The sequence below is a fragment of the Ambystoma mexicanum genome, chromosome 1p (genome assembly GCF_040938575.1).
Source record: "Ambystoma mexicanum isolate Mex_15411 chromosome 1p, UKY_AmexF1_1, whole genome shotgun sequence".
NCBI classification, from domain to species: domain Eukaryota; kingdom Metazoa; phylum Chordata; class Amphibia; order Caudata; family Ambystomatidae; genus Ambystoma; species Ambystoma mexicanum.
In genome coordinates this window covers 1,500,468,672-1,500,494,980 of record NC_090921.1, presented here as the reverse complement: position 1 = coordinate 1,500,494,980, position 26,309 = coordinate 1,500,468,672, and the positions used below count along the sequence as shown (strand labels likewise).

Here is a 26,309-nt window from a genome sequence, read left to right as displayed (position 1 = left end):
CAATACCTATGAGGACTGTTACAGCTCAGGCTGTGGCTAAGGCTCTGCTTGGTATTTTTACCAGAGTAGGGTTTCCTAAGGAAGTGATATCCGACAGGGGATCCAATTTTATGTCCCACTACATGCAAGTCATGTGGAAAAACTGTGGTGTCACTTACAAGTTCTCTACAGCCTACCATCCACAGACAAATGGACTGGCAGAGAGGTTTAATCATACTATGAAGAGCATGATAGGTGCTTTAGAGGAACCCCTTAAAAGAAAGTGGGACCTTCTACTACCATGCCTTCTCTTTGCTTATAGAGAAGTCCCTCAGGAGGGAGTTGGTTACAGTCCCTTTGAACTTCTCTATGGCCATCCCATCAGAGGCCCCTTGGCCCTGATTAAGGAGGGGTTGGAGAGTGCTCCTTCCCCCAAGCCAGTCAGAGTGACTGACTATGTGATAGGTCTCCGGAGAAGAATGTCACACATGATGGCAGAAGCTAGTGATAACTTAAAAGCAGGTTAGGCTCTGGTCAAACATTGGCATGACCAGAAGGCCAGCATGGTTGAGTTTACTCAAGACCAGGTTGTATTAGTTATGGTGCCAACAAGACAGAGGGCCTTGCAGGACAAATGTATAGGACCCTTCATGGTTGTGGGCAAACATGGAGAGGTGAACTATTTGGTGGACTTAGGCAGACCTAAGGAGTCTCCCAGAGTCTTTCACACCAACCGTTTGAAGGCCTATGTCTCGAGACCAGAAGTGGGAGCTTTGCTTCTAGCTGCAGCTAAAGAGGAGGAGGAGAGTGAACCTCTACCTGACCTCCTCAGAGGCCAACCTTTAGATGGGAACATAGAAGGAGTCAATCTCTCTTCTTAACTGACATCTGAACAAAAAGAGTGCAAAGTTCTGTTAAATCAGTTTGCCTCTCAGTTTTTACTTTCACCAGGCTTGACCCATTGGGGCCAGCATGATATTCTCACTGGTGACTGTTTGCCTGTGCAAAGCAAAGGTTACAGAATGTCAGAACATGTGAGATCCCACATCAAATGAGAAGTCGACAAGATGCTCGATCTCGGGGTTATAGACCCTTCTACAAGTCCATGGTCTAGACCAGTTGTTCTAGTACCAAAGGCAGGATCCAAGGAGTTGAGATTCTGGGTGGACTATAGAGCTCTAAATTCAGTCACTAAGACTGATGCCCATCCTTTGCCAAGGACAGATGAACTGGTGGATAGACTTGGTGCAGCCAAGTACCTCAGTACATTTGACCTGACGTCAGGCTATTGGCAAATAGCCCTGACAGACCATGCCAAGGAGAAAACTGCATTCTCAACCCCAGCAGGCCTCTACCAGTTTAAGGTCATGCCTTTTGGATTAAAGAATGCACCTGCTACATTTCAAAGGATGGTCAATTAAGTTCTAAACGGGATGAAGGACTTCTGCATGGCATACTTGGATGACATTGCAGTGTTCAGCCCTACTTGGAAAGAACATGTTGATCACTTAGGATATGTTTTGCAGGCTCTTGAGCAGGCCCATCTGACCATAAAGGCAAGCAAATGTCAAATTGGTCAGAGCAAAGTGGTCTACCTTAGTCATGGGGTAGGAGGAGGTGAAATAAGGCCATTGCCTAGCAAAGTACAAGCTGTACAAAACTGGGCCACCCCTACTACTCAAACCCAAGTGAGAGCCTTCCTAGGTCTCACTGGGTACTACAGGAATTTCATAGAGAACTATAAGACCAAAGTTTCTCCCTTGAATGTAATCTCCTCTCCCAAATTCCCTAAAAAGGTTAGATGGAATGAGGAGTGCACTCAAGCCTTTGAAAGCCTGAAGAAAGCCCTTTGTCAAGTTCCAGTCCTAAGAGATCCTGATTATCACCAACCCTTCATTGTGCAGACAGATGCATCCAATACAGGTATAGGTGCAGTCCTTACTCAACTGGATGAGAAAGGTAGGGAGCACCCTATTTGCTTCATCAGTAGAAAACTGAAGGATCCAGAAACAAGGTGGGCAACCATAGAGCGTGAATGCTTTGCCATTGTGTGGTCATTGAAGAGGTTTAGACCACACTTGTATGGATCTACTTTTGTAATTCAAACTGACCACCAACCCTTGAGATGGTTAATGCAAGTGAAAGGGGAGAACCCAAAACTTCCAAGATGGTCAATCTGCCTGCAAGGGTTTGATTTCATCATTGAGCACAGAGCAGGATGTCACCACCAAAATGCTGATGCTCTCTCTAAGATGTTTTTAACCGACTAGAGTGAGGCGATTCATCCAGGAGTGGATTAAATCCTCCTGTCCCTTAGCGTGTGGAGGGGCGGGGGGGAGAGTGTTAGGAAGAATTCTCCAGAATGGCTAATTTCCCTTACCTACGGAGTCACTCAGCAGCTTTGCTGGACTTCTGGGATTTCTTTTTTTCACCTGGTAAGAGTGTGAGCCTCTTACATGTGTTTTGCTGTTTTGTTTAACATTTCTAGTGTTCATAGACTGTGGAGCCTCACCTACTCCATTGGCATCATCTTTTTACTGTGTGTTACAAAGCACCTTCAGTGCAGCGACATAGGGTTGTCTTTTTCAGACTTCCCAAATCAGACTCCATTTTTTGGGACTGACTACTGTCTCCCAGAACATGTAAAGTTGCCATTGACTTTATTAGTCGTTTTAAACTCACAGACCCAGTATAAACTATCTTACATAGAGTTCTGGAAAGGGTTAATATTTATCCCTTTTTGTCTGTTTCTCGTGGAACATTGTTTCGTTCCCTTTTCATTAAGATTTGGCTGGTGGCAGTGGTAACTACCCTATTTTTTCTACCGCGGTTATTTAAAATAGCCTTGGTATTGTTTTAGGCCATTTTAGTAGCCTCGAACTTGAACCCGCTGGACCATATTTCCTTTTATACGGTTCCAGCTGGGTTTATTCGCCATTTCTTTATGTAAAAGTCTTTCTTGTGTTTTACTCTGCGTGCCAAACCAGGTTTGATTCCTTTGTTCGCCGACCTTTGGCGGGCTTCTGCGCAGAAGCCCTCTTTAGGCGCCTGAATATCTGAGGGGGACAGGATGTGAGGGTGGGGTTTGAGACTCCCTGTACAGGGTCTCCTTGGAGACCCATATCGCACTCTGTTATGATTGGCTGTGGTGACTGTCCCGGCGGGACAGCCACCCTGCTGTGTGATTGACAGCCAGGCTGTGTGAATGGGGGAAAACTGCCTAAAAAGCAGGTCTCTGGGACTGAGAAGGCAGAGTCTCCACTGGATCGAAAGAACCGAAGAGAAGCTGACAGAAGAGGACCTCTACCACGACTGAACCGCCCGGTGAAGCCCTGCAGCAGGTCAGAATCTCCAAACTTCGACGACGGGGAAGATCTGCAAGGAATCTTCTCCCCTTGAGCTGGAACACCCAATTCGCCAAACTGCAAGCCAGGCCTCCCTCCTCTGGTCGAATTGGCTGTACACAGTTACAGTGAACTGGACAGCCAGGAGGAACAGACCCTGCTTGGTTTTAAGGAGTGCACCTTTTATTCGTCGCTTTGCTCCGCTGCTGGTTTCTTCCCTGGGCGGTGCAAGACCCTCCAGTCTTCCTCCTTCTTGTCAGTCCGACAGTCGCTTCAGGAACCGTGAGCCTGCGGGACCTGCCAGGAACATCTGCCTCAGCTATAGCATTCTTCTGCTATAAAGGTACATTGCTAACCCGGTTGTTCGTTTCGTCCAGCCGCGGTGAAAGTGTGTGAAATTTTTCGCCAATCCGAGGGCTTGTCCTTCTCTATTGTTTAAAGTAACTTTTCGTCCAACAAACTTCGTTCTGAACTCTTGGCAAAGACTTAACCGCGAACTACCCTGAACTGTGTGATCCTCTGCAAAGACTTTGGTCCATTGACTTTGGCCTCTTGATTTGATTTCCTCACTGTAGTTCTTTTTTCTAGATTGCCCTGCTTACTTACTTGTTGGTGCTGCTCAACTTTTGTCTAACTTTGTCTTTCCCCCCCTTTTTATTACTGGAGTGCCATTTTGCTCACACTTCATTTTGAGCCTAACTTGTCCAGAATCTATTGGGTGTGGTGAAGTGTATGGATATTGATTTTTCAGCTGCTTGCTAATAGTGAAATGTTTAATAACTGGTGTGGAAATAAATGTATATTCTTTTACTCTTAAACCTTGAGTCATTGTTTGAATCTGCTCACTTTACTCTTGAGAGAAGTCTAGCTGCTCAGCCATCGCTACCACTTTACTGTGTTTTACAGGCTTGTACCAAAGGTGAATTTGTACTGCCACTTGTAGTCTTAAATGTGTGTGGTGTTCCCAAAGGGTACTGCATATAATTCTGCCTAATACTTGGTTATTGAGTTTATTCAGTTTTTCAATCCTTTTTTTAAAAATTTTTGATCTAGCACTGTGTTCTGTCGTTTCAGTTTTTCCATATTAAGAAGTATTGCTTGTGACTCCGTGAAATCCGGCAACTGTGTCTCTTAGTTTGAGTTTCTATCCCTACAGATTTTGTAGTCAATGTTTAGTTTCCTTAAAATTCTGAACTCAATGTTCTGGACTATGTTGGCAGTGCATGCTCAGTTACTGTACCTCTGATTATGTGAAGGTCCAACTGGAGAGATGTAGTCTTCCTATTCAAGACTTTTATCAGTTTATTTCAGTGGGACACTCATTCTTCACTTGCAGTACACCATGTCAGAATTGTTCTTTCATGTTTGCTGTGGTCTCCCAGACATGTGTGAAGTCAGCCTCTTGTGACCTGAGCCATTCATACAAGATTATCTGCAGTTTGGAGGATGCTAGGTTACAGATCTGGGAAAATAAACCCACCAATCCCGTTTATTTTATTTTTTTTCTCTAGGCTTGCCCCGTCCTTTGTGCTACTGTTTCCTCCTGATAGCTGGGTTTGTTATTTAATATTTTCTTTCTTCTTAACCTTAGGAAATGTCTCCTTCAGTTGCTTCAATTAGCATAGTCCCTATTTGCTACCTATTGACTGTCAGCTAGATCCGTATTCCTCATCTGGCTTGAACAATTGCTCTGTGCCAGGCAAACGTGTAGGGTGTAGTTCACAAAACGTTTTTTGGGGTTATTTTTAGCAGTCTCATCATGATTTCCATTCTTATGCATTTTTCATGTCCATTGTTAGGGAAAATTCCTACTTATGTTTTATTTATTGAGCATTTGTATGTCGCCTATACAGCAGAAAGTGTTTCTAGGCACCACAAGACAATGGGGGAGGGGGAAACAGAGCAGGATAAACACCAATAAACTGTCCTACTAGGCCTTGTGACATTCGGATTGTGCAAGTGCAGCAACAGGAAGAATAGGTGGGATGGGGCCCGGGGGCTGGGTTGGGGGGAAGTGGAAGTGGAAGGTAAGGGGAGGGAGGAATGTAGGAGGGAGGGTGGCCCGGGGGCTGGGTGAATGCATGGGGAGCCCGGATGATGAGTGTGCATATAAGTGCAAGGGGATCCCAGAGGTTAAGTGCCTGGGTAAGTGCAGGGGGAGCCCAAGGGCTAGTGAGCAGGGAGATGAGATAATGGTCAAGTGCAAAGGAGGGGGGTGAACCAGACTATGTAGCCCAGTCAAGGAGGGTTACAGAAGCAAGAGCTGGTAAGGGGGTGCCGATGTAGACTGGTCAAGGGGAGGCCTGGCTCCTGTATGACTCAAGAGGGACCAGGCAGCCAGTCACAACAGTAGGGAGCAGTTAGCAAGGCAGCAGGAGGAGAAAAGGAAAGTCTTGAGAAGCTTCCAGAACTTTAGGAGATCCAGGGAGGCCATTCTAGAGAGAGGCTCCGGTCGAAGAAAGAGATCTACCCCTAACTCTCTGCTTGGAGAAACGTCTAACCTGCAGAGAGTTAGAGCTAGAGGACTGAAGGGCTCCAGCAAGGAGGTGTTTAGGGTGAGACTGTTGGTTGTTGCGCGGCCCCAGGCCCCAGAAAGCCTTGTGGATGATGCAGAGGGTCTTGAATTTGATCCTTGCAGCTACCGGGAGCCAGTGGAGAGATTTTAGGGCTGGAGAGATGCAGACCCTGGGCTTGAGGCCAAGGATAGGTCTTGCAGTCCTGTTCTGGATTAGTGAGAGGGTAGAGGGAGGAAAAAGGCAGATTGAGGAAGAGGCTGTTGCAGTAGTCCAGCCTGGAGAGAACCAGAGCTCTAGAGACATTGGGCCTCATTTCGAGGTTGGCAGTAACCCACTGGTGCCACCGGTGGGTTGCAGTCAACCCTGTAACACCGAATCCAGCGCCTGACTTCCCGGTGCCGGATTTTGTAAGTCCCCATTCCCATGGAGCCTCATAGAACACCATGGGATTGGGGATACGGAAGCACCGGCACCGTTGCTAAAGGTGCCTCTGTGACGACTGCCTACCGGGGCTGATGTGCCCGGCAGGGTCAGACCTGTCTGGCGCAGAGGGAGGTGTGTGACTTTTGTAACCAGGGTCCTGCTCTATTCAATGCTCTGTATATAGTAACATTTATGTTTTTTAACCTATTGTGTGTTTGTAGTTGAATTTATTGTGTTGTATTTATTTATTTATGATGTTTTAATAATGGCCCTCTGTTTCTAGGTTGTTTCTTTTCCTCCCCTTTTTCTCAGTGGCCATGTTTCATTGTGTTTTAGTTTTAGCAGTATGAAGTCTCCATTGATTACGTTTGCACATTTTTTAATATGAGTTTAACTTTGGGAATCTCCAAAAGATTTAGAACACATTGTATATTTCCTTATTTCTTTTTCTTGTTTTAATTCCAGTCCTCCATCTGAATTGTACGTCAGTTTTGTTTACATAAATCATATGTACAGCTTTTACTTGTGTCCACCTATGCCCTGCTTGGGTTGGCTGACCCTGAGGGGTTATTTTTCTTTTTCTGGGGATGGTGCTCTTTTGTAGAAGTTAATAGTTTAAAGAGGTTCCAGCTTCTCTTTAGTGTATATTTATTTATAGGTTGCCCTCTGCTGGCAACGTGTCTGTTCAAGCTAAGAATTTGGCCTGTTGCAAGATCAACCACTGATTGTGTCGGGTTCAAATATGGCACCTTGAAAGACCATTTGTTGTACAAATATCCAATAAATCAAATCAATATGGCTGTTCATAGAGCCCCCTCAAATGTGTGCTGACATTTTTGGATCTCCCTGTTCCATCTTTCTTTGTCACTTTACCCATTGACTCCTCCACCCAAAAATAGGCTACAAAGAATGTGATTGTCGGACAGCAAAGTACACCCAGGGCCTTGTCCATTGAATCTACCCGATGTCATAAAATCGTTGGGGCCTGAGCTGACCAGAGCAGTAGATCTCAAATATACTTTCAAAGCCTATAATTTGAGTCCAGTTTGGTAAATTATCAAGCCATGCAATGAGCTTATTACAAATCTGAGGTTATTTCGTCTCAGAACATGGAAATGTGCCCAGAAAAGGCTGAAAGGCCGTAGAGAGCAGGCTAGTCAGGCTACATTCAGATTGCCAGCATTCCATATAACTTGGCTTGCACACAGGCACACAACTCACTTTGAAGTCCAAGATTAAAAAGCAAGACTGCATATTACTAACTACTGAAGAAAATGAGACCCTATTTTACTGCGACCAGCTTTCAGGCCAACATCCACGTGGACATCTAAGAAACAAAGTCAAAAAACACATTTGATATGATGTCCAGACTCCTTTTATTCCCAATGAAACCGTCGTGCACGTTTCTGCTTACCTCATGGCAGCCTCTATCAAATTGGACCAAATGTCCCTTGTGTAGGTCACTGTACATTAGCTACCACTCTGAGTCAGCATTCTCTTCATAACATGCTGCATTATATTTAAGGCCTTCACCTGCAAGAAGACCTTACATTCTAACAGCAAACACCTTATATCAGTCGATTCTGGCTAAACCAGGCACTATCCAGACTCGAAATTCCCAGGCGCAAGACAGAAAAGTCCCAAGGAAATTCCTCCTCAAGCTATGCACTCAGAGTCCAAAAACCTTTGCATTTTCCATTGGACATGCTCACTGAATATCCTAAAAAACATGGCTTTATATACTCTTAAAGCAACAGGTTCTGGCCATCTGTCGCCATAGGATGAAACATCCCTACATGGATAAACAGCTAACTTAAAAACTACAAAATGAAAGAATGAAAATCTATGGGCCCCATCACGAGAATCCCACTTAAAACGGGCCCATTACCGGCATGGAGGAAGTAGCGGGTTTGTGCTGGTTTGACTCCGCTAATAGCGGCTGATTACCAGTGCGCGAGCACGCGTAAACCCCCATGCCAAGAATTGCCATACCGCCATGCCGCTAAAGGCCCTCCAACCCCCCCGACAGCGGCATCACGGGACCCGCCGATACCGCCTCCGCCTAGGAGGCACCCCTTAATACCGACCCGGTAATAACATCATGTAAATACTGTGTCCGTAATACCGGACCCGGAAATAACGTCATCGCATCGGAACGGGAAATGCGCCGGCGGCCATCTTTAAAAACACAATCCATTGCAATCCTCCCAATCCACCAGTGCTGCATAGGAGAGATCAGGGCCATTGAATAGAACATGTCCAAGGCTACCCGAAAAACCAACCCCCGCCTGCGCAAGAAGCGCTTCTCAGATGAGGAATTGAATATGTTGGCAGATACCCTTGCTGCCCATGCCGATGAGGTCTTCACCCATAACTTCAAAAGGGAGGTGCAGCAGAGGAAGAAGGAGATATGGGAGGAGGTAGCATGCAAGGTGTCTGCAGTTGGCACCACCCCACGCACAAAGACTGCAAAAAAAGATGGGACGACCTCTGCCTCAGGGTCCGGAACATCCTGGCCAGCAATCGTTGGGAGGCCATGGCCACCGGCGGGGTTGCCCACTCCCCGGTCAAACTCATGCGCTGGGAGGAAACGTGCAGCACAAACATCCAGATGGAATCGATAGAGGCTTCGGGGAGATGGAGACCGGTGCCGCAACATCTGGAGATGGAGGTGAGTGACCCTTCAAACCACAGTAGGGCAAACCATGACGTAGCACAAGTGATGTGGAATAGAGCCTAGGCAAGGTAATGTATGGCCCATCATACGCACATTAACATATCCATGTCCAGATGGAGGCCCAAACCCCGCCACACTGAAATGCATGCTGAGTGCCAATCCATTAACAACATACACCCAACACACAGGGACAATTCCCATGCCATACATCACACAAACCCCAATACAAAGGCATACCACCTTGCATGCATCATTGCCGAATTGAGACTTCACGGCTAATGCCAATATGCCCCCCCCCTTCAAACTACCCTGTGTGACACACCTGTAAGTTATCAATGCCTGAGAAATGAAAAACTCCACAGCACCATCTCATGCATCTTGCATGTAACACCATTACTGATGCCCTGCATCTCTTCTTCCCCCCCTGGCACCGATGGAGAAGATGGCAGTCAGGACCCAGCCACAAGGCCATTCACGTCCCGGGCCAAACCACCTGGCACTGGCAAAACCACCTCCGGGGCAGCATCGCGGCCCACAGTACAAGCCAGGGCAAGTGCACAGGCCATGCCGGCGGCACATGAGGGCCCCACAGCAGCGGATGAGACTGCAACCACAGAGCTGCCAACAACAGTGGAAGAGGAGGCCAGTGGCACCCATTCCGCTGCAACAAGTTCAGTGGGTGAGGCAGCAGCCACAGCCCCACTCAGTGACGTTGACCAAGAAGGTACAATTCATGTGGCATGTCCACACACCCCAAGCCCCCGTCAACTCCCCAACACGCCACTCAGGCCTCACTCTCCAGCCCCATAATGGATTCTGCAGTTCAGCTGCACAGCCCCGAACTCAATACCAACCCAGAGGCCAGCCCTGCAATGACACGCCCTGCCGCAGCACCCTCAACCTCTGCTGCTCCCACTGACTAGGAGGCACGGCTGTCAAGGGTGGAGGCCAGGCAGTACACCATGATTGACATTGTGTGCCAATATGTGGCTGACGGGGAGGAGACAAGGCGGGAGATCCATCAGGCCATTGCTGGAAACACTGCCGCAATCAATGCCTGTGCTATAATGATTTGTGACAGTTTGGGGGCGGTCACGCAGGTCCTGACCGGCATACTGCAACACATGCAGCAACAACAACCTGCGCCAGCGTGCCAATCCCTACGGCATCCACCTCATCCTCCACACCCCACCCTCCGCACCCTCCAGCCCTGTGCGACTGACAAGGTGGAGCGCAAGGCAGTCCAAAATGCTGCCCCCGGACACAAAGAAAGCCCACAAATAGTGTGGGATAACAGTGGGAGTGGGGGGAGGTGGTGTTGGTTGTGGATAGGGGGGTAAGGGGGAGTTCATTGGGGGTATGGAGAGTTCATTAGGGGGCAAGGGGGAGTTCATTGAGGGTAAGGGGGAGTTCATTGAGGGTATGGGGAGTTCATTGGGGGTATGGGGAGTTCATTGTGGGTATGGGGAGTTTGGGTGTGTTGGTGGAGAGGGAGAAGGGCGTTTGAGTGGGGGAGGGGGGAGGCACTTTTCTGTAGTTTTCATTAATACACCTGTTGTGTGAAAAATCATTTAATGCCTGGACATTGTTCATTTTGTGTGTATTCATTTAATTCAAGACAGTGCACAGTGCCCAACTCCCCACATACCCTGTGTGCATGTCCACATGAACCCAGTGCTCAGTGTAGCAATGACACATATCCATCAACGTCCCTGTGGTTCAGAAGTATTCGTCAATCAGTGATTGGCGTACAGCACGGCCATCTTGTGCATCACGTACTGGCAGGGGTGCTGCTTCTCCTCCATCATCATCCTCATCATCCTCACCCGGTGCATGCATGTCAATGTCAGGTGGCAGTGGTACATTTCTCCGGATGCACATGTTGTGCAGCATGACACAGGCCATGGTGATCTTTGCCACCTTCTGAGGCCAATAAAGGAGTGCTCCACCAGACATGCTTAGGGAGCGGGACCGCGCCTTCAACAGGCCAAAGGTCTGCTCAATCACAACACGAGTACGGGTATGAACCCAATTGTACTCCTCTTCGTGCCTGTTCCGCGGGTTCCGCACAGGGGTAAGTAGCCACGGCTTCAAGAGATAGCCTCCTCCACCTGCATGGGAGTACAAAGCGGTCTGTGTGAGTCATTCTGAGCTGCCACCTTTAGGATTCACTGCCATGGCCGCAGCTATTTGGTGTTGACATGCACATGTCCATGTACATATGCACACAGATTAATTGGATGCATTGTGTACTGCAATATGGTCTGCTAGTCTGGATAGCGTTGTACAGATAATGCAGGGTCTTCACTTGCATGCTGATGCAGATGTACTGTGGATGCAGAACGATATCTTGCCTCCCATAATTACAGTGTATGCCACTCTGTGCCTAATCACACTAGCGACATTGGCACAGTTGTAATTATGTTCAGTCATGCATCACTTGACATACCCATGGTGGTCTGGTTGTGCGTCTTGCATGTTGTCATTGAGGTACGGCATTGGTCTAATGTGTGGCATTGATGTGTCATGTTCGGGTTGGGAGGTTCAGGTCAGAAGTGTTTAGCTCTAAGTGCATTGTCCACTCACTGCCCATTCCCACTCAGGTGGAGTATGCATCCCCCCCCATTCCCACCCTGGTGGAGTATGCATCCCCCCACATCACAACCCTGATGCACTGCCATGAGCAAGTCAGGCAACTCACCAAGCTGCCAGGCACGTCGTCCAGCATGTCAGTCGATGTGACAGGGTAGCGTGGAGTTACGCAGCACCATGGCATCATGTGTCGATCCGGGATATCGGGCACAACAATGTGTGATGATCTTGCTGGAGTCACATACCATCTGCACATTGATGAAGTGGTATTGCTTGCGATTGCGGTACACCGCCTCTATGGCATGAGGGACTACCAATTCGACATGGGTGCAGTCGAGGGCACCGACGCAATTAGGCATGCCTGCCAGTGCATGGAAGCCTACTTTAGTGTCTGCAAGCTCCTGGGCAGTCCGTGGTAGCGATATGTGGGTGCTAGCGTGCTTCAAGAGGGCTTCCAGCACTTGGCTCAACATGCGTGAAAAGAGTGGTTGTGATATACCATGCAGCTGGCCCACTGTGTGCTGGTAGGTGCCTGTGGCCAGGAAGTGGAGCACAGACACCATCTTTAGTAGCGGGGGGGGGAGGGTGGCAGTGCGTATTTCAATGAGGCTGACGATGTCGTCATGTATCATGTCCACAATGGGGGTGATGGTGTCCCGGTCCAACCGGTACAGGGTGTGGATCTGCTCAGGGGTTAGGTTGAATGGACTGGGACTGATGCAAGGGATTGGTGGCTGCCTACGCGGTACTACTGGCTGCACTGGTGGTAATTGCTGGGCCTGTCTCACCCTCCTTCTCCTCCTGTGTCTCTTCTGTGCTGCCTGTTACGGTGGCTGTGGTTGTTGTTGTTGCTGCTGTTGTTTCTGTAGTTGTAGCAGTACAGGCATGTCCTCCAGCCCCATGATTGCAACAGCAAGTGGTATCATTTTGGTGTGGGAAGGGGTGTGGTGTGTGGGTGTGCTCCTGTTATACAGGGACAGGCTCCATTGACTCCACCTGTGGTGATTGTGTGCACCTGTGGCAGTTGCCTTCATTGCAGGTTTCTATTTACGGGTGGTCCACGATGCCTGTATAGCCGCCGTCGTGCAGGCCCTAATTACTGCCTTCGGAATGCCGGTAAGTGCATGCCCGTATAACTGGTGATGTCCTCATATTACCGGCATCCCGGTATTTCCTCCGCGAAGGGGCGCATGTACACGCGCATGCCGGTATGAAGGGGCACGGTATGGGCGGTGGCGGTATTGGCGGGTTTTCGGGGTGGTAATGGCCCGGACCCGTTAGCGATGCCGGTAATACCATTCCGCCTTCCTATTTTCATTACCTCCATGCTCGTAATGAGACCCAATGTGTTAGACCCATTCCCTAAAAACACCCCCTTCCCTTTCTCGGGTAAAAATAATCACTGAATAGACACCCCTCCCCCAATCAGATGCCCCTGAAATGTTCTGATCTACTACCTATATGTAGATTTGTCCACCGTAAACCCAGCTTCTTCCACAGTACTCTATATCTTACCAAAGATAGAGTTACGCTTCACAATTTCCAAAAATAAAACAGATGCACAGTCAGAAGCTGTCATCAGCGCATCCAACCACAAACCAATATTGCCATGCCAATGGCTTCACTTCATCTTTCCGAAAAAGCCATTTGTAATGTCTGCTCTGTAAGAGTCCAAACGTGAGTAGAGAAACATGTACTTCAGTTTTTCAGAAAACACACTTCAGACTACAGAAGGTCCAAAAAAATGTCAGCTGTGTAATGGTCTGGGAAGAACGTGGGCAACACAATATAGTCACAACAGACACAGCACTGGCAACCTATGAATGAAATGATGTCCTGTAATGCAGTCACGAGGGAGCACAAATTCACCACCTGCATAAAAAAAAGGTTCAAAGGTTCATACCCACGTCAGTAGATCGCAGTCTTTGATACAACTGTTATTTTCGGAGTGTCTCAACATTCAACTAATCAAAGGCTGGAGTTTACTCTTCAAACTTTACTGGCTGCCTTACTCTGGTACGCCATCTCAGAATTCCTCAATTAGACCAAAAAAAACCTCATCTCTATTTCTGTCCGGAGTTCTGTCCTTCTCTCGATAATGCATTAGTTCTCCTTTCACCCTTTGAAAATCTCAATTCAGATTCCATTTTCTGTCCTGGTTTTACACTTTCTTTCATTAACCCGTCATATGTTTGTTAATCTTGAAACCCTCTTTTGCTGTGAACCAGAGGCGTAGGCAGGGTAGGGCCTGAGGGGCAAGGCCCACCCAAAATCTGTAAATGCCCACTCAGCAGAGCTGTGTGGGCATTTACAGATATTTATGTCAGTACAGTGGGCCCAACTACATTAGCTTCAGGCCCTATTTGCTAGACAATCCCGGCTACTCCTCTGCTGTGAACCCCTTTTGAGCATAACATTCATGTGACTTTTCGTATTATGCATACCTCCCTATTCTATGTTCCATTGTTGACATTCCTGGCTATTTTACATGTGGATCTTACATAAATATATTTCTCACTTGTATCATAGATGTACAAATCATTGCAGATTGTGTCTCTCCCCTTGGATAATGTTTCCCCACCATAAATCACAGCGAAAGGTCCGACCATGGTGCAGGAATGGTGCCTAAGTCCTTTCGGGATCTGGCGGCATGCTCTGGCGGAGGCCATCAGACGTGACAGCTGCTCAATCAGCTTTGGGGCATGGATGGTGTCGATCTGCATCAAAACAAACACAGACAAAGCTGCAGGTTAATATTTAGTCTGGACTATGTGAGAACATAGATGCACGGAAGCCAGTGTTAGCGGTTCTGCATTGGCTGTAATTTGAAGGTAACGGTTATTTAAATGCTGGTGGTGCTGACTGAGCCTTTCACCATTAAGATGGCAATGTGAGGACTACAATATGGATAAGGAGATAAACCACCAACCCCAGTGGAAACCGTGAAAACAGGAACAATGAACGTTTCTTAGGGTAGTAAATCTGCAACTTCTCAAAAGACGGTGCATTGTCTACGAGAGTTCTCTATCAGAAAGCATCTCATATGGTATTACCCAAATTATTCAAACACAATTGTCCGAATGCCCGAATTGATGGAATTTCAGGGTTCTGAATTGACCTTTGCACAAATGACCATTTTTATATATATATATTCAGTAAAAAAACTTTGTTAAAGGGACGTTATGGTTAAGTTGCGCTACTAAAAACCTATGTTTCTGTGAAAAAAACTTTGTTACAGGGACATTATGGTTCCAAGTAAAACCGAAAACCCCCTGAAATTCGCTAGTTGTGGTAAGCTAAGCAACCATAACTCACGCCACCAGCATGCACTGCTAAGACTAACACCCAGGACATCAAAGATGACATCACAAAGATCACTGATGACATCACATGTGCATTTCCTTTTCATGAAAAGTCTGTACAAGGAATTCATATTGTAACCTTGATAAAAAAAATGTCAAGGATCATTGGAATAAATATCATGAGGTACGTAGTGCATTAAGCAATGCATTGATACAAATAGCATTCTATTATGAAGTTCTTTCCCGTATACTAAGCTACTCATGTAGAAACATAGGCATTGTGTGCAGCATACATGATGAATGTGCAATATTAATAATCTTGCCATGTTGAATAGTAAAATGATAAATGCTTTCTTATTACAGTTTTGCCTACTGTGAAACATTTAATAAGTAGCTAATAAAACCCACTTACTACATAATTGCATTATTGCATACAAAACACAGACAACAACACATACAAATATGAGCATATACAGGAAAATAAAATAAACAATAAAACAGCAGTATTACCAGACAATCTTCATAATCTAACTGATTATCTTCATGCACAGAAATGATTGCTCTGTTTGAAAGCTACTACTTACCTATGTATAACTATCACATAATGTGACTGGACCCTAAGGAAAGTAGTGTGATTATAATGTATACAAATATGAGCATATCCAGGGAAAGTGCAGTAATAAAAAAACAAAGAACTATAAGAACGTTTTGATAACCTTACTGATCATCTTCATACATAGAAAGCATTGCTGTCTTCCAAGTCTGTATTTTCCCTTATGTATATGTTTCATATGCTGTGAGTGAACCCCAAGTGAATTACTGTAAGAACATATTCGAAGTATAAGTCTACAAATATAGTACTTTTTGAATTTTTAGTTCCTGACTGTTACTGGCCTAGATATATCAGTAAAGGAAAAAAGAGGGAGCCAGACATGTGATGTCATCAGTGATGTCATCAATGACATTTGTGATGTCATCTTTGATGTCCTGGGTGTTAGTCTTAGCAGTGCATGGTGGTGGCGCAAGTTATGGTTGCTTAGCTTACCATAACTGGCGAATTTCAGGGGTTTTTCAGTTTTACTTGGAACCCTAACATACTTGTAACAAAGTTTTTTTCACAGAATTTCATAGGTTTTTAGTAGCACAACTTAACCATAATGTCCCTTTAACAAAGTTTTTTTTACTGAATTTCATAGGTTTTTAGTAGCGCAACTTAACCATAACGTTCCTGTAACAAAGTTTTTTTCACTGAATATAGATATATAGATAATGTAAATTTGATAAATGTTTACTAGGATGCCCTTAGTTTATATACATATAACATAGAACATACTGAACCCACTACCTGCGCTAGTGGGTCTGATATCTGCGGACCATGCGCCTGTTCGCAAATGGACTCGGACAACATCAACACTATCCAAAAACACAGGGGGTAGCTCACATTGTTATATCAACCAAAAAAAACACTAAACATGTTAAAAAAGCAGCACATAAATAAATTACATTCAATAATGTGAAACTGTGTATGTAAGACACCAACAGTCCAACAACATAGCATATGCAACATAGTGGAATAAACCAAAACACAATAAATATGCCTCCAACAGAATGACCTTACAGAAATTGCACATCAAAAATCAACAGGACACCTATGCAGCACTAACAGCAAAACCTAGCAAGAAACTAGTGAGTACACTACATTTATTGTATGTATTTATAATCGTTCTGTATTACGTACACTAAAACTAATATTTTTTTTTTTTTTACACAGAAATATCTAGTACGCTGGAATGGCTGGAATAAAATGTTCCTCGGGAGGAAATTAGTGAAGACAGTGATACTAATGGTAGACACTATACTTCTCTATAAAAGCCAATTAATAACCATTACTTTATGTGCACTTAACACATTTTTGTTTAACAGACCATACAGACATTAGAAATAATATAACAACAGAGATGTTAGAACATTCTCTGCAGCGAATGCAGCTAAAAATGGATCTGTTAATGAAAAATGTCATTGTTTTAAAAAAACGTGTGGAGGACCATATAAAAGAAAACATTAGCAGGCCGATTCATGGAATTAATGTGCGCCGACAATCGCAGTGCAAGCGAACGAAAGCGTGCGAATCGCAGCGCAAACGCGAAAATCACAGCACAAGTGCGCGAAAGCCGTGCACATCGATTCATGGAAGTCCGTGCACGTGTAAATCCTGGGATGTGTGCTAAAATCGTACGTGGCACACGAGGGCGCACACGTCATCAAATGGCGTGCGCTATGGTCACAGCGAAAGCGCACATATTGCGGCACACACAACAAAAGTGGGCAGAACACGGGGCATAACACGCGGAATGGGGAACAACGCGTGAAAATGTGGGCGTTACGGGGGAAGTACAGGAGGTAAATGCGCAGAACGCCCACACGCGCGCCTACAACACGTATTCATGGAATCGAACAGGGGAAACGCGTATGCCAAAAAAGACATGCTAATCCGGAAACACGTGCGCCAGCAGGAAGCAGGCGTACGCGGCCCCGCGCAGCATAAAAGTGCACACAAACAACAAACAACCTCAGACGCTATGATGAATATACCATTCCTCGCAGCAGTGGTCGTGGGACACCGCAGGAGGAGGAGGATAGCCAGGCCCAGAATTTGTACACCCAGGACCAGCCTTTTTGGGATGCCTGATGACCAGGTGTATGGGAGGTACAGGTTCCCACCACACATAATTCTGGACCTGGTAAGTGAGTGGGAGGGTGACCTCACATCACCCACCCTGTGCTCCCAAGCACTGAGCCCCTTGGAAAAGGTTCTCAATGTACTGCACTTCTTGGCCACTGGTTCATTTCAGCGGACAAGTGCCATAGTGGGGGGGGGGTGTCACAGACCACGCAGTCACGCTGCCTACACCAGGTGTTGGCCATCATGACTGCACGCTCTTCAGTCCGCAGGCACATATACATGTCCAGAACAACTGCAGAAAGGCAGGCTGCCGTCCAGGACTTTTACGCAGTGGCACACTTCCCCAAAGTGCTAGGTGCCATTGATGGCACCCATGTGGCTCTACGTCCTCCCAGGGCAACTGAGCACATCTATAGAAACTGCAAGCACTGGCATTCCATCAACGTGCAGGTAGTATGTGATGCCAAGGGAATCATCACCTCAATATATGCTAACTATCCAGGGTCCACCCATGACAGTTTCATTTACAGAATGTCACCCCTAAACCAGGACCTAGAAGCTGGGCGGCATGGCGATACATGGCTGCTTGGTGAGTATAAATGCCTCTGCACATGCATGCATGTCAGATACTGAGTAATGTCACAACCTCACTAATGATACCCATCATCACCTCCCCAGGGGACAGTGCCTACCCTCTGAGCACCCACACGATGACGCCAATTCGGAACCCCACCACACCACCTGAGGTAAGATACAACACAGCGCATATTGCAACCCAGGGCATAGTGAAGCGCACATTCGGAGTGCTCAAGTCATGCTTTCGCTCCCTTGACCGCTCTGGTGGGCAGCTGCTATACACGCCCCCAGTAGTGTGCAGGATCATAGTGACAGCATGTGTCCTGCACAACGTTGCAACCCGCCGGGGCCTGCCGGTGGACATGGTGGTGCCCCCACATCCCCAACCACATGCACGGCCGCTGCGCATGGGAGGGGAAAGGGCACGTGGTGAGGCAGCCCGTACACAGCTGGTGGCTAATTACTTCACCTAAAATCACACCCCTGTGGAGTGCACACAGCCCTGGCACATACCAGCTGACAATCAATGATGATGACATAAGGGACAGTCAACTGTCACAACCAAACTAGATTGAGATTGGTCACCTGGAAGTGTTACATTGTGTGCATCCCTACCTACTGAAAGACAACCAATGCTGTGTCACAAAAAGACACACATTTATGCTGCATGAATGACTACGCCCTTGCAAAATACAACATGAAAATAGTGCCATCTCACCAAACCCCTCCCCATCTCAGCTACCCAATACACCATGGCATGTCATGCAATGTGAAAACAACCAAATGAATGCACAACACATGACAAGTGTTGCAAAGTGCACTGTCCCAAATGGAAACAGGCCACAGACAATATGCTCCCAGTAATCAATAACAAACAGCACACATGAACAAATACTTACCAGCAACACAATACAGCAACACAGGATGAAACAGTGGCAAAATTTGAAAGTACAAAATCAAAGTAGTGCAAGTCTTACAACCTGAATAAGCCAGCACATCGACCCCTTCCAACTGCAGAGTGTTGCTGTCAGGCAAATGTGTCAATGTACTGCATACAACATGAACTGCATCTGCAAAGGAGACGGCCTTGTGAAGACATGAAGAAGGTACCTGTGAATAAGGAGGAAGACATGGATGCACAAGCACATATGAATACACCATGCAGTGTTCAATACAACAACAATCCCCATTAGGGATGTCCACACAGTTTTGACTACAGACTGCCCACAAAGCTCATGGCAGCCCAACTTCACTGTGTAAGTCACTGTCACTTGGTCACACCCTTTGCAAGCCCATGGAAAGGGGAAGCAGGAGGAGTGTGTGTGTCATGAACCCAAGCATCTAACCCAAAGACAGGACAAGCCTGCATGTGCCCAGCTGGAATGCACAGTGGATGCCCACGGGAGCCACACAAGGCAACACACTGTAAAAAGAAAAAAAAAAGAAAAAATGTCCATGTGTGGACCAGGGGGGGAGGCCACCCAGGAGGTTCGAGGACAGGGTGCACCCCAACACCCACCTGCATGGATCTTGTGAAAAAAAATACCTCCATGGGCTCATGGCCTGCACGGCTACACCAATGTGGGAGAACTCCTGTCTCTCTCTTCACCCTCTGCTGCTACATCAGGAGGTGGCGGTGCTATGGGAGGCAGCCCACACAAAGCCCTGGTATGGTCCTCCATGGAAGCAAGCATGCGGATGTGGACGTTCTGGTCCTGGAGGATGATAGTACGGAGATCCCCATGCAGCACCTCACGGGTAGCCTGCATTTCTGCACGCATGGCCTCGCATGATGCCCAGATCTCCTCACAAGTTGCCTGCAGCTCAGCTCAGAGCGAACATGTGAGCTGCTCCAGCTGCTGTTCTGACCTAAAATTTCGGGAAGCCTCAAGTTCACCCAGAGTCTCCCTGAGGAAATGGAGTTCTAAACTCAGGGCTTCCCTGTGGTCCTGTGACTCTACAGATATGGCTTCGCGCAGAGTCTCCAGTGCCGCCCGTCGGTCCCTGTTGGACGCCAACATGTCTTCCCTGTGTGATTGGCAAATGGAGTCTGTTGCCTGCTGTTGTTGCTCCATCTGCCTTTCAGGGGGGAGAACGGAAGTGGCCACCCTCTCCATTGCCTGAGCCATCATTTCAACCAATGCTCCCTGTTTTGCTGCTATACTGTACATACAGTATTGCCTGGTGGCGTACGGCCACCGCGTCGGTGGGCACCACACCTGTTTGGGGCAAGGCGATCTGCACCTTGCTGTGCTGGCACTGCCTGAGGCTGCAGGACTGCATTCCCCCTCTGATCTGCTGGCCCAGGAACAGGATCAGATGTTGTGGAGTGTGACCCTGCATCCGTAACCGCCAAAGACGGAGTTACCAACACTGACATCCCCATATAGGGGCCTACCCCCGGTGCAGGTGGGTTGGACAGAACAGCATCCCTGCCAGAAACACTCACCTGCGACAGCACATAAGTCCCACTGTCCGATTCAGCACCTGAACCATAGAGGTCTGGGGAGGTGCACCCGGAGACACCCGTGGTCACTATGGTCTGCAGGAGGGTAGAGTTTTCACCAACCACCACACCACGTCCTCCACTGGTGCCCGGTCGTGGCTGAGATTCCTCCTGGGTCTGCACCATCTCCTCCACCTCAACAGAATCAAGTGCGTCATCACCTGCAAAAACATGAAAGGCAACACATGGAAACAGGCATGAGCACCATAGCACACACATAGGCCTGTCAAGGCAGAGATCCAGTACATAAATAACACAAGTGCCACACGACTATAACCCTGGCATGCATGCACTGTCAATGAGTTGGAAGGGGAGGCAAAAACCAGACACTGAGGACTCCAAGATGGAAAATCAACACATGTGCTGCATGCTGGCTAGCACTGGCATCATAGATTAGCCTGTGAGTGGCATGGGCAATCCACATACATGACACATGCCAGCACACAGATGGCACGTAGCATAGCCATGGTACATTTGACAATTACAGCCATATGTCATTGAATGAGTACTGTCACCCATCCATGTGAGATGGACATGATGAGATGAAAAATGCAAAATAGTGTGACAAAATACGCATGTGCCACACACTGCAACACATCCAGTGTGCAATAATACAGTAATGGCAGGCAGATGGATACATCAATTGTTGGTCACTTCAACATGACAGGAAACAACAATTATGTTCCACATTCAAACAGGCCCCAAAAATTAATGTGAGCAGGTCCTTACTCAATCAGCCTGAATGGTCAAATCATTCCCATAACAAGTTAATAAATGTGGGCCCATGTGGGTTGTAATCTATGACAGAAGCATGTCACATATGTGGCATTAGGGCAGAAAAATGCGTTGCAAAAATGGGAGGATTGAAACAATCAGGCTGAATGAACACTGAAAAATCATAACAAAGTTGTTGCAGGATGACAGTTCAAGAGCAACTGCAGTAATGTGGCGCTAATTGGCTACTGGGGTCAGAAGGGATACTGTCATACCCAAACCCAAGGCCGGTGAATGGTTTGGAGGAAGCACATGGGTGACCCATACCACTCAGGAGTACACACCCTCACCTGGCACTCAATCATTACACATCACCCAAGAAACATACACATGGATTACACATACTTGTATGGGCACTCACCGGACAATGCCTCATAATCTGGTAGGTCTCCCATGCCTTGGATCTGTTGCTCTGTGACGAAGGTTCCAGCAACAGACTCATGTTCAGTGAGTTGGTCGTCCTCTGGTGGAGACCCACCGCCAGTCACCAGAGTAGAGGCATGATTGGAAGCCAGCTTGACTTTGCTCTGCGTTTAAGGTCATTCCACTGCTTGTGGCAATCATCAGCTGTGCGCCTCACAAATCCAAGGGCACTAATGTGGTCCGTGATGGTCTGCCAGTGGGCCCTACATTGAGCAGTCGTAGTCTTACAGCCTACAGTCACCAACATTTCATGGCTACGTGCCGACACATAGGCCACAAATGCATCAAGTTCGGCGTCATTGAAGCTAGGCTTCCTTGACGTGCCGGAGTGTGTAGCCTTGTCTGGGGTCTCAACCTGTAGCGCAAGAGCACCCTTCTTCTTCTTCTTGGAAGGTGGTGTGGATCCTGAGTGGCTTACGCCGCTCTGGTCAGTAGGGGCAGAAGCGCAGGTGGACTGGGTACTAGAAGCCTGTAAAGGCACATTGACCATAGGTCTTGGTGCAGGCATTGGCTGCAGGGTGATGTCGGCAGGGCCAACATCGGTGTGATGGACCTGGACCAAAACTGTCCCGGCTGGGAGACGCAGAGCTGGGGTGGATTGAGCTGCAGCTGCCCCTGCAGCCTCCCCACCCTGGCTACATGGGGCAGCAGATGACATTGCTGCCCCAGATCGACGTGGTATGGTGACAGCCACACATGGATTAGACTTGCTGACCTCGAAGTCAGCCTGGGAGTCATCCTGTGCCGGTTCAGGTGACAAAAGGGGCCGGTCCAACAAGGGCTGAGCTGGGATGGTGTCAGCTACGTTTCCCACAACCATTGGGGGGGGGCATAGGTGGCCCCGATTGGTCCTCCACACACGGGGCTCTAGGGGCACCCTGCAAATCCTGGCCAGGTCCCCTACTGCGCCAACCACGCCCACCTTTTGGAGGTCGGCCACCTTTGCCTCCCTTACTGCTTGGTCGCCTCCCAACCATGGCACTGATGTTGTTGTGTGTATGGGAGTTGCAGTAAACAATTGTCCTGGGCAATTGGGGTGAAAGGGGTAGGGTACTAGATGGAATTCGTACCCTGGTGCTCTAGCAAGGCTGTATGTGACCCCTGGGGGAAGATGACGGGTCACGGAATGCACAAGCACCCCAAAAACAAAAGTACACGTGCTTGCAACCCCTGGTAGACCACGTGCGTGGAAAAATGAACCCGCACTATGCTGTGGCACCCAGAAACACAAGAATAAGCGTACGCGTGTTACACGCAGCCTACAATGACCTCTGAAGGGGTACGCGACACACGGGGGCATTCACAGTTGGAAAATACGTGCGCCACTCACCGTCTGCCTTGAAAAAGAATGTGAAAAAGACGCGCGTGTGCGTGTTGGCAACACCCCCGGCAAAAGAAGAAAAGAACGCAGTCTGAGGAAACAGGGAGTACGAACTGGAAACGTTGTGAAGTAATCGCATGTGAACCAACAAGAAGTACAAGAAACACCTGCTCGCTCTCTACAAAAAGCACGTACAAGAAAATAGCGTGATACTGGTGTTAGGAAAGATTTCTTAATTGTGGGTAATTTTCCTTCCATGTGGCAACCCCTAAACTTTTTGCTGTTGTTTTCACCATGATCTAGACTTTGCCAGAGAAGTGCAGCCTTCTGCCGCACTCCTCTGGGCTTTCGCTCCATTCTTACGGGGAAACTGACATGCCCTTAAGACAGTCAGTACCGGGAAACGCTGTTTTCCGTAGTTTCTTTATCATGTTGCAGCTTTCGTGCAACATGACAGAAGAGGGCACTGTAAGCTAAGTTACTGCTCTCTTGGGTCCCTAGCCTTCTACAGGCCCTAGATACTCTTTTTGGATTGTAAATGATCGGTGCAAGTGAATCACGGACGGGAATGGTGGCAGCGATCGTTTCTTGTGTTTTTGAGCTCCTTTTGGCGTTTTAAGCACGTTTCTCGCGCTTAGCCTTAAATGGTGGCCTGGCTCCCAAAATGGCCAGACCACAAGGCTCCTTTGTCCTGTCCGCTGACCGTCTTGCCCCCTTCACCTTCCCCAGGTCGAGCCGACCCGGGGCCTTCCTTATTTGGGCATGTACTTTCCCGCGAAACACAGATGCTTTCGCTGGCTTCTACAGGCATTGTGTGTGCCTCCAGGTTGTGGGCTGGGATGTCTGGTCCCAATACACATCCTGGGTGCCAGAGAGTCTAGTGTGGTGTGAATGCCTGGGACCACCATGGTCAGTGATAGGTCCACGTATGGTGTGAGTGTTTTGATGAGCGGATCTCCCATTGGATCCCCTCCGTTTTGGTGCGAAGGGAACCCTGGATAAGAGGGGGCTGGAAACGCCACTACCATGTCTATCTCCTGAGTTCTCACGAACAAAGGAATACAGGAGCCAAGTATCCTGCAACCACGAGGCTGAACCGAGGAATCGCTGGTGACCCGCTGGAAGGACTGCTCCTCTGCACTGCTGTTGCTTTGTGAAACCCTTTCTACCTCAGATCGAACCAGAAGGCCTGTACTGGTACTTCGACCCTTGGAATAGCGGGGACAGCTATTCTCGGCATCTTCACCATCTCCTGCACGTAAGCCTTCGGAAGTGTCTCTGGGCCATCCAGCAGACTGACCAGCCTACCCAGGAGTCTTGCTCTGTAACCGCCGTCAGGTTGTGTTGTATTTCGAGTCCTTGTCACTCTCACACGATTCGTACACTTGGCATTCCCAGGTCTGAAGTGAGTAGTGTACATTTGGCTGAGATACACACGGCCGCTCCGTTGCCCTGCTGTGGTAACAAACTGTGCGGGTTCACTTTGTTTGGGACATCTTTAACTCAACTCTGCTGCTGCAGAATCTACACGACGACGAGACGTCCCCTGCTCCCCTGAACCTGCCAGCAGTGAAACTGACGCGGAGAAGCCTGGGTCTTCTTGCATCGGGGACCGGTGAGTAGCAAAGCTAGGAACTGGTCGCCCTCCTGCAGGAGCCCATAGCTTTTCCCCGCTGTGTCAAACAGCACGCCTTTCCGTACTCGCGCTCTGCTTCTGCCCACAGTGGAGGCTGCGCTTGAGTCGCGGAACTCTGTTCTTCTTCATTTGTGCACCAAACTGAACTGCCTGATTCCCTCGAAGAGACTCCCCTTTTTGCCCGTTGGCACCAGCGTGTGCAGGTACTTTTGAGCACAAGGCTCCACTCTTCGTAGGGCTTGGACTTCCTTCTAGTTAGGTGCCTCCGAAGGCGGACTGGGTCTAATCATTATTTCGCACTGCCTGTTTTCCTCCCCTTCTAGGTGGACTACACATTTCGTGCATCTAACGCTTTAGACTTGTTTGTATTTGTATATATATTGTATTGGTTTGGTATGTGTTGGTTTACTAGAGTTTTATTGTGATTTCTCGCTACGGTCATTGTTGCAAAGGCCTTGGAATAAATGTGTATATATTTTTTATATAACACCTGTTTGGAGTAATTTGTGAGTGTCCTTGCTTTGTGTGCTCATTGCGGGCTTTCAGTCACCCTCACCCCTCTTGAGACCTGGTCTTGACTGCCGCGATCGCTACCCTGATTGGTCTGGCTTGTCCAGAGGTTACCCTGTTCCAAGTAATCAGGTTGGCCTTCTGAACTTCTGCGCCACCAGGACAGAGTTCAGAAATCCGTCTTAACAACTGGTACCTTTTAAGCCAGCCCACACGTGCAACGTCACTTACGTGCTTACGCGCTAAGGATCTTTCCTCCAATAGCACGGTGACGTGCAGTTTTCTCATGTGCTGATTCACAATACACCCGTGTGGTGAGGAATGCCCGCGCGCGTAACGTCACTTACGCGCTTACACGCTAAGGGCGTTTCCTCGGATTTCACGCTGACGTGCACTTTTTTTACCTTACTAAATCACTCCGTATCAAGCTGGCCACGCGAAAACACACGGAAGACCACGCTCCTGCCCAAAAGGCCATTTTCGTGCCCCCAAGAACCCCGAGCACGCTCCCAAAAGCCATCTGCTGCTGCCTGCCTGCTGCCCACGTGCCCTGCTATTTGGTGCCTGCACGTCAGCCAGCTGCAGGGGTCCAGTTGCTGTGTCCACCCCTGCTGGAACAGAAGAGTCCAGACTGGGATACCATCGCTCCACAGCCCAGCCCCAGGACCCAGTTGCCCACCCACGCCTGCCTCGGGGGTCGCCATGTCGGGGCAAAGACCATCTGAGACCACTGGCGACCCCCAGCCAAAGAGGCAGAAGGCCACCAGCTTCAGTGAGAAGGAAGTTGGTGTCCTGGTGAAGCATGTCCTGGGGCATTATGATGCCCTCTTCGGAACATCACGCGCCAACAAGGAAGGATGGGAGAGGATCTGGGAGGACGCAGTGGTTGCCATCAACGCGGAGGGGGTGGCAACCCGCGACATCAAGCACGTCCAGAAGCGCTGGGAGGACTTCAGGTCCAGGACCCTCTACAAGGCCCGGCACCTCACGGAGGCAGAGGATGCAGAGGGGTGCCGGGTCAGCATGAGCAACATCCAGATGAGGGTC

At 48.2% G+C, this 26,309-nt stretch overlaps 1 protein-coding gene across 1 annotated transcript in view; it reads right to left on the bottom strand.

Moving 5' to 3' along the window:
* KLHDC9 (kelch domain containing 9) overlaps positions 1 to 26,309 on the bottom strand; it is a 398,404-nt gene that overhangs the window by 77,122 nt on the left and 294,973 nt on the right. The window contains exon 4 of the mRNA XM_069607190.1: positions 14,050 to 14,248. Coding sequence (XP_069463291.1) covers positions 14,050 to 14,248 — 199 coding nt within the window. The remainder of the gene's footprint in view (positions 1 to 14,049; positions 14,249 to 26,309) is intronic.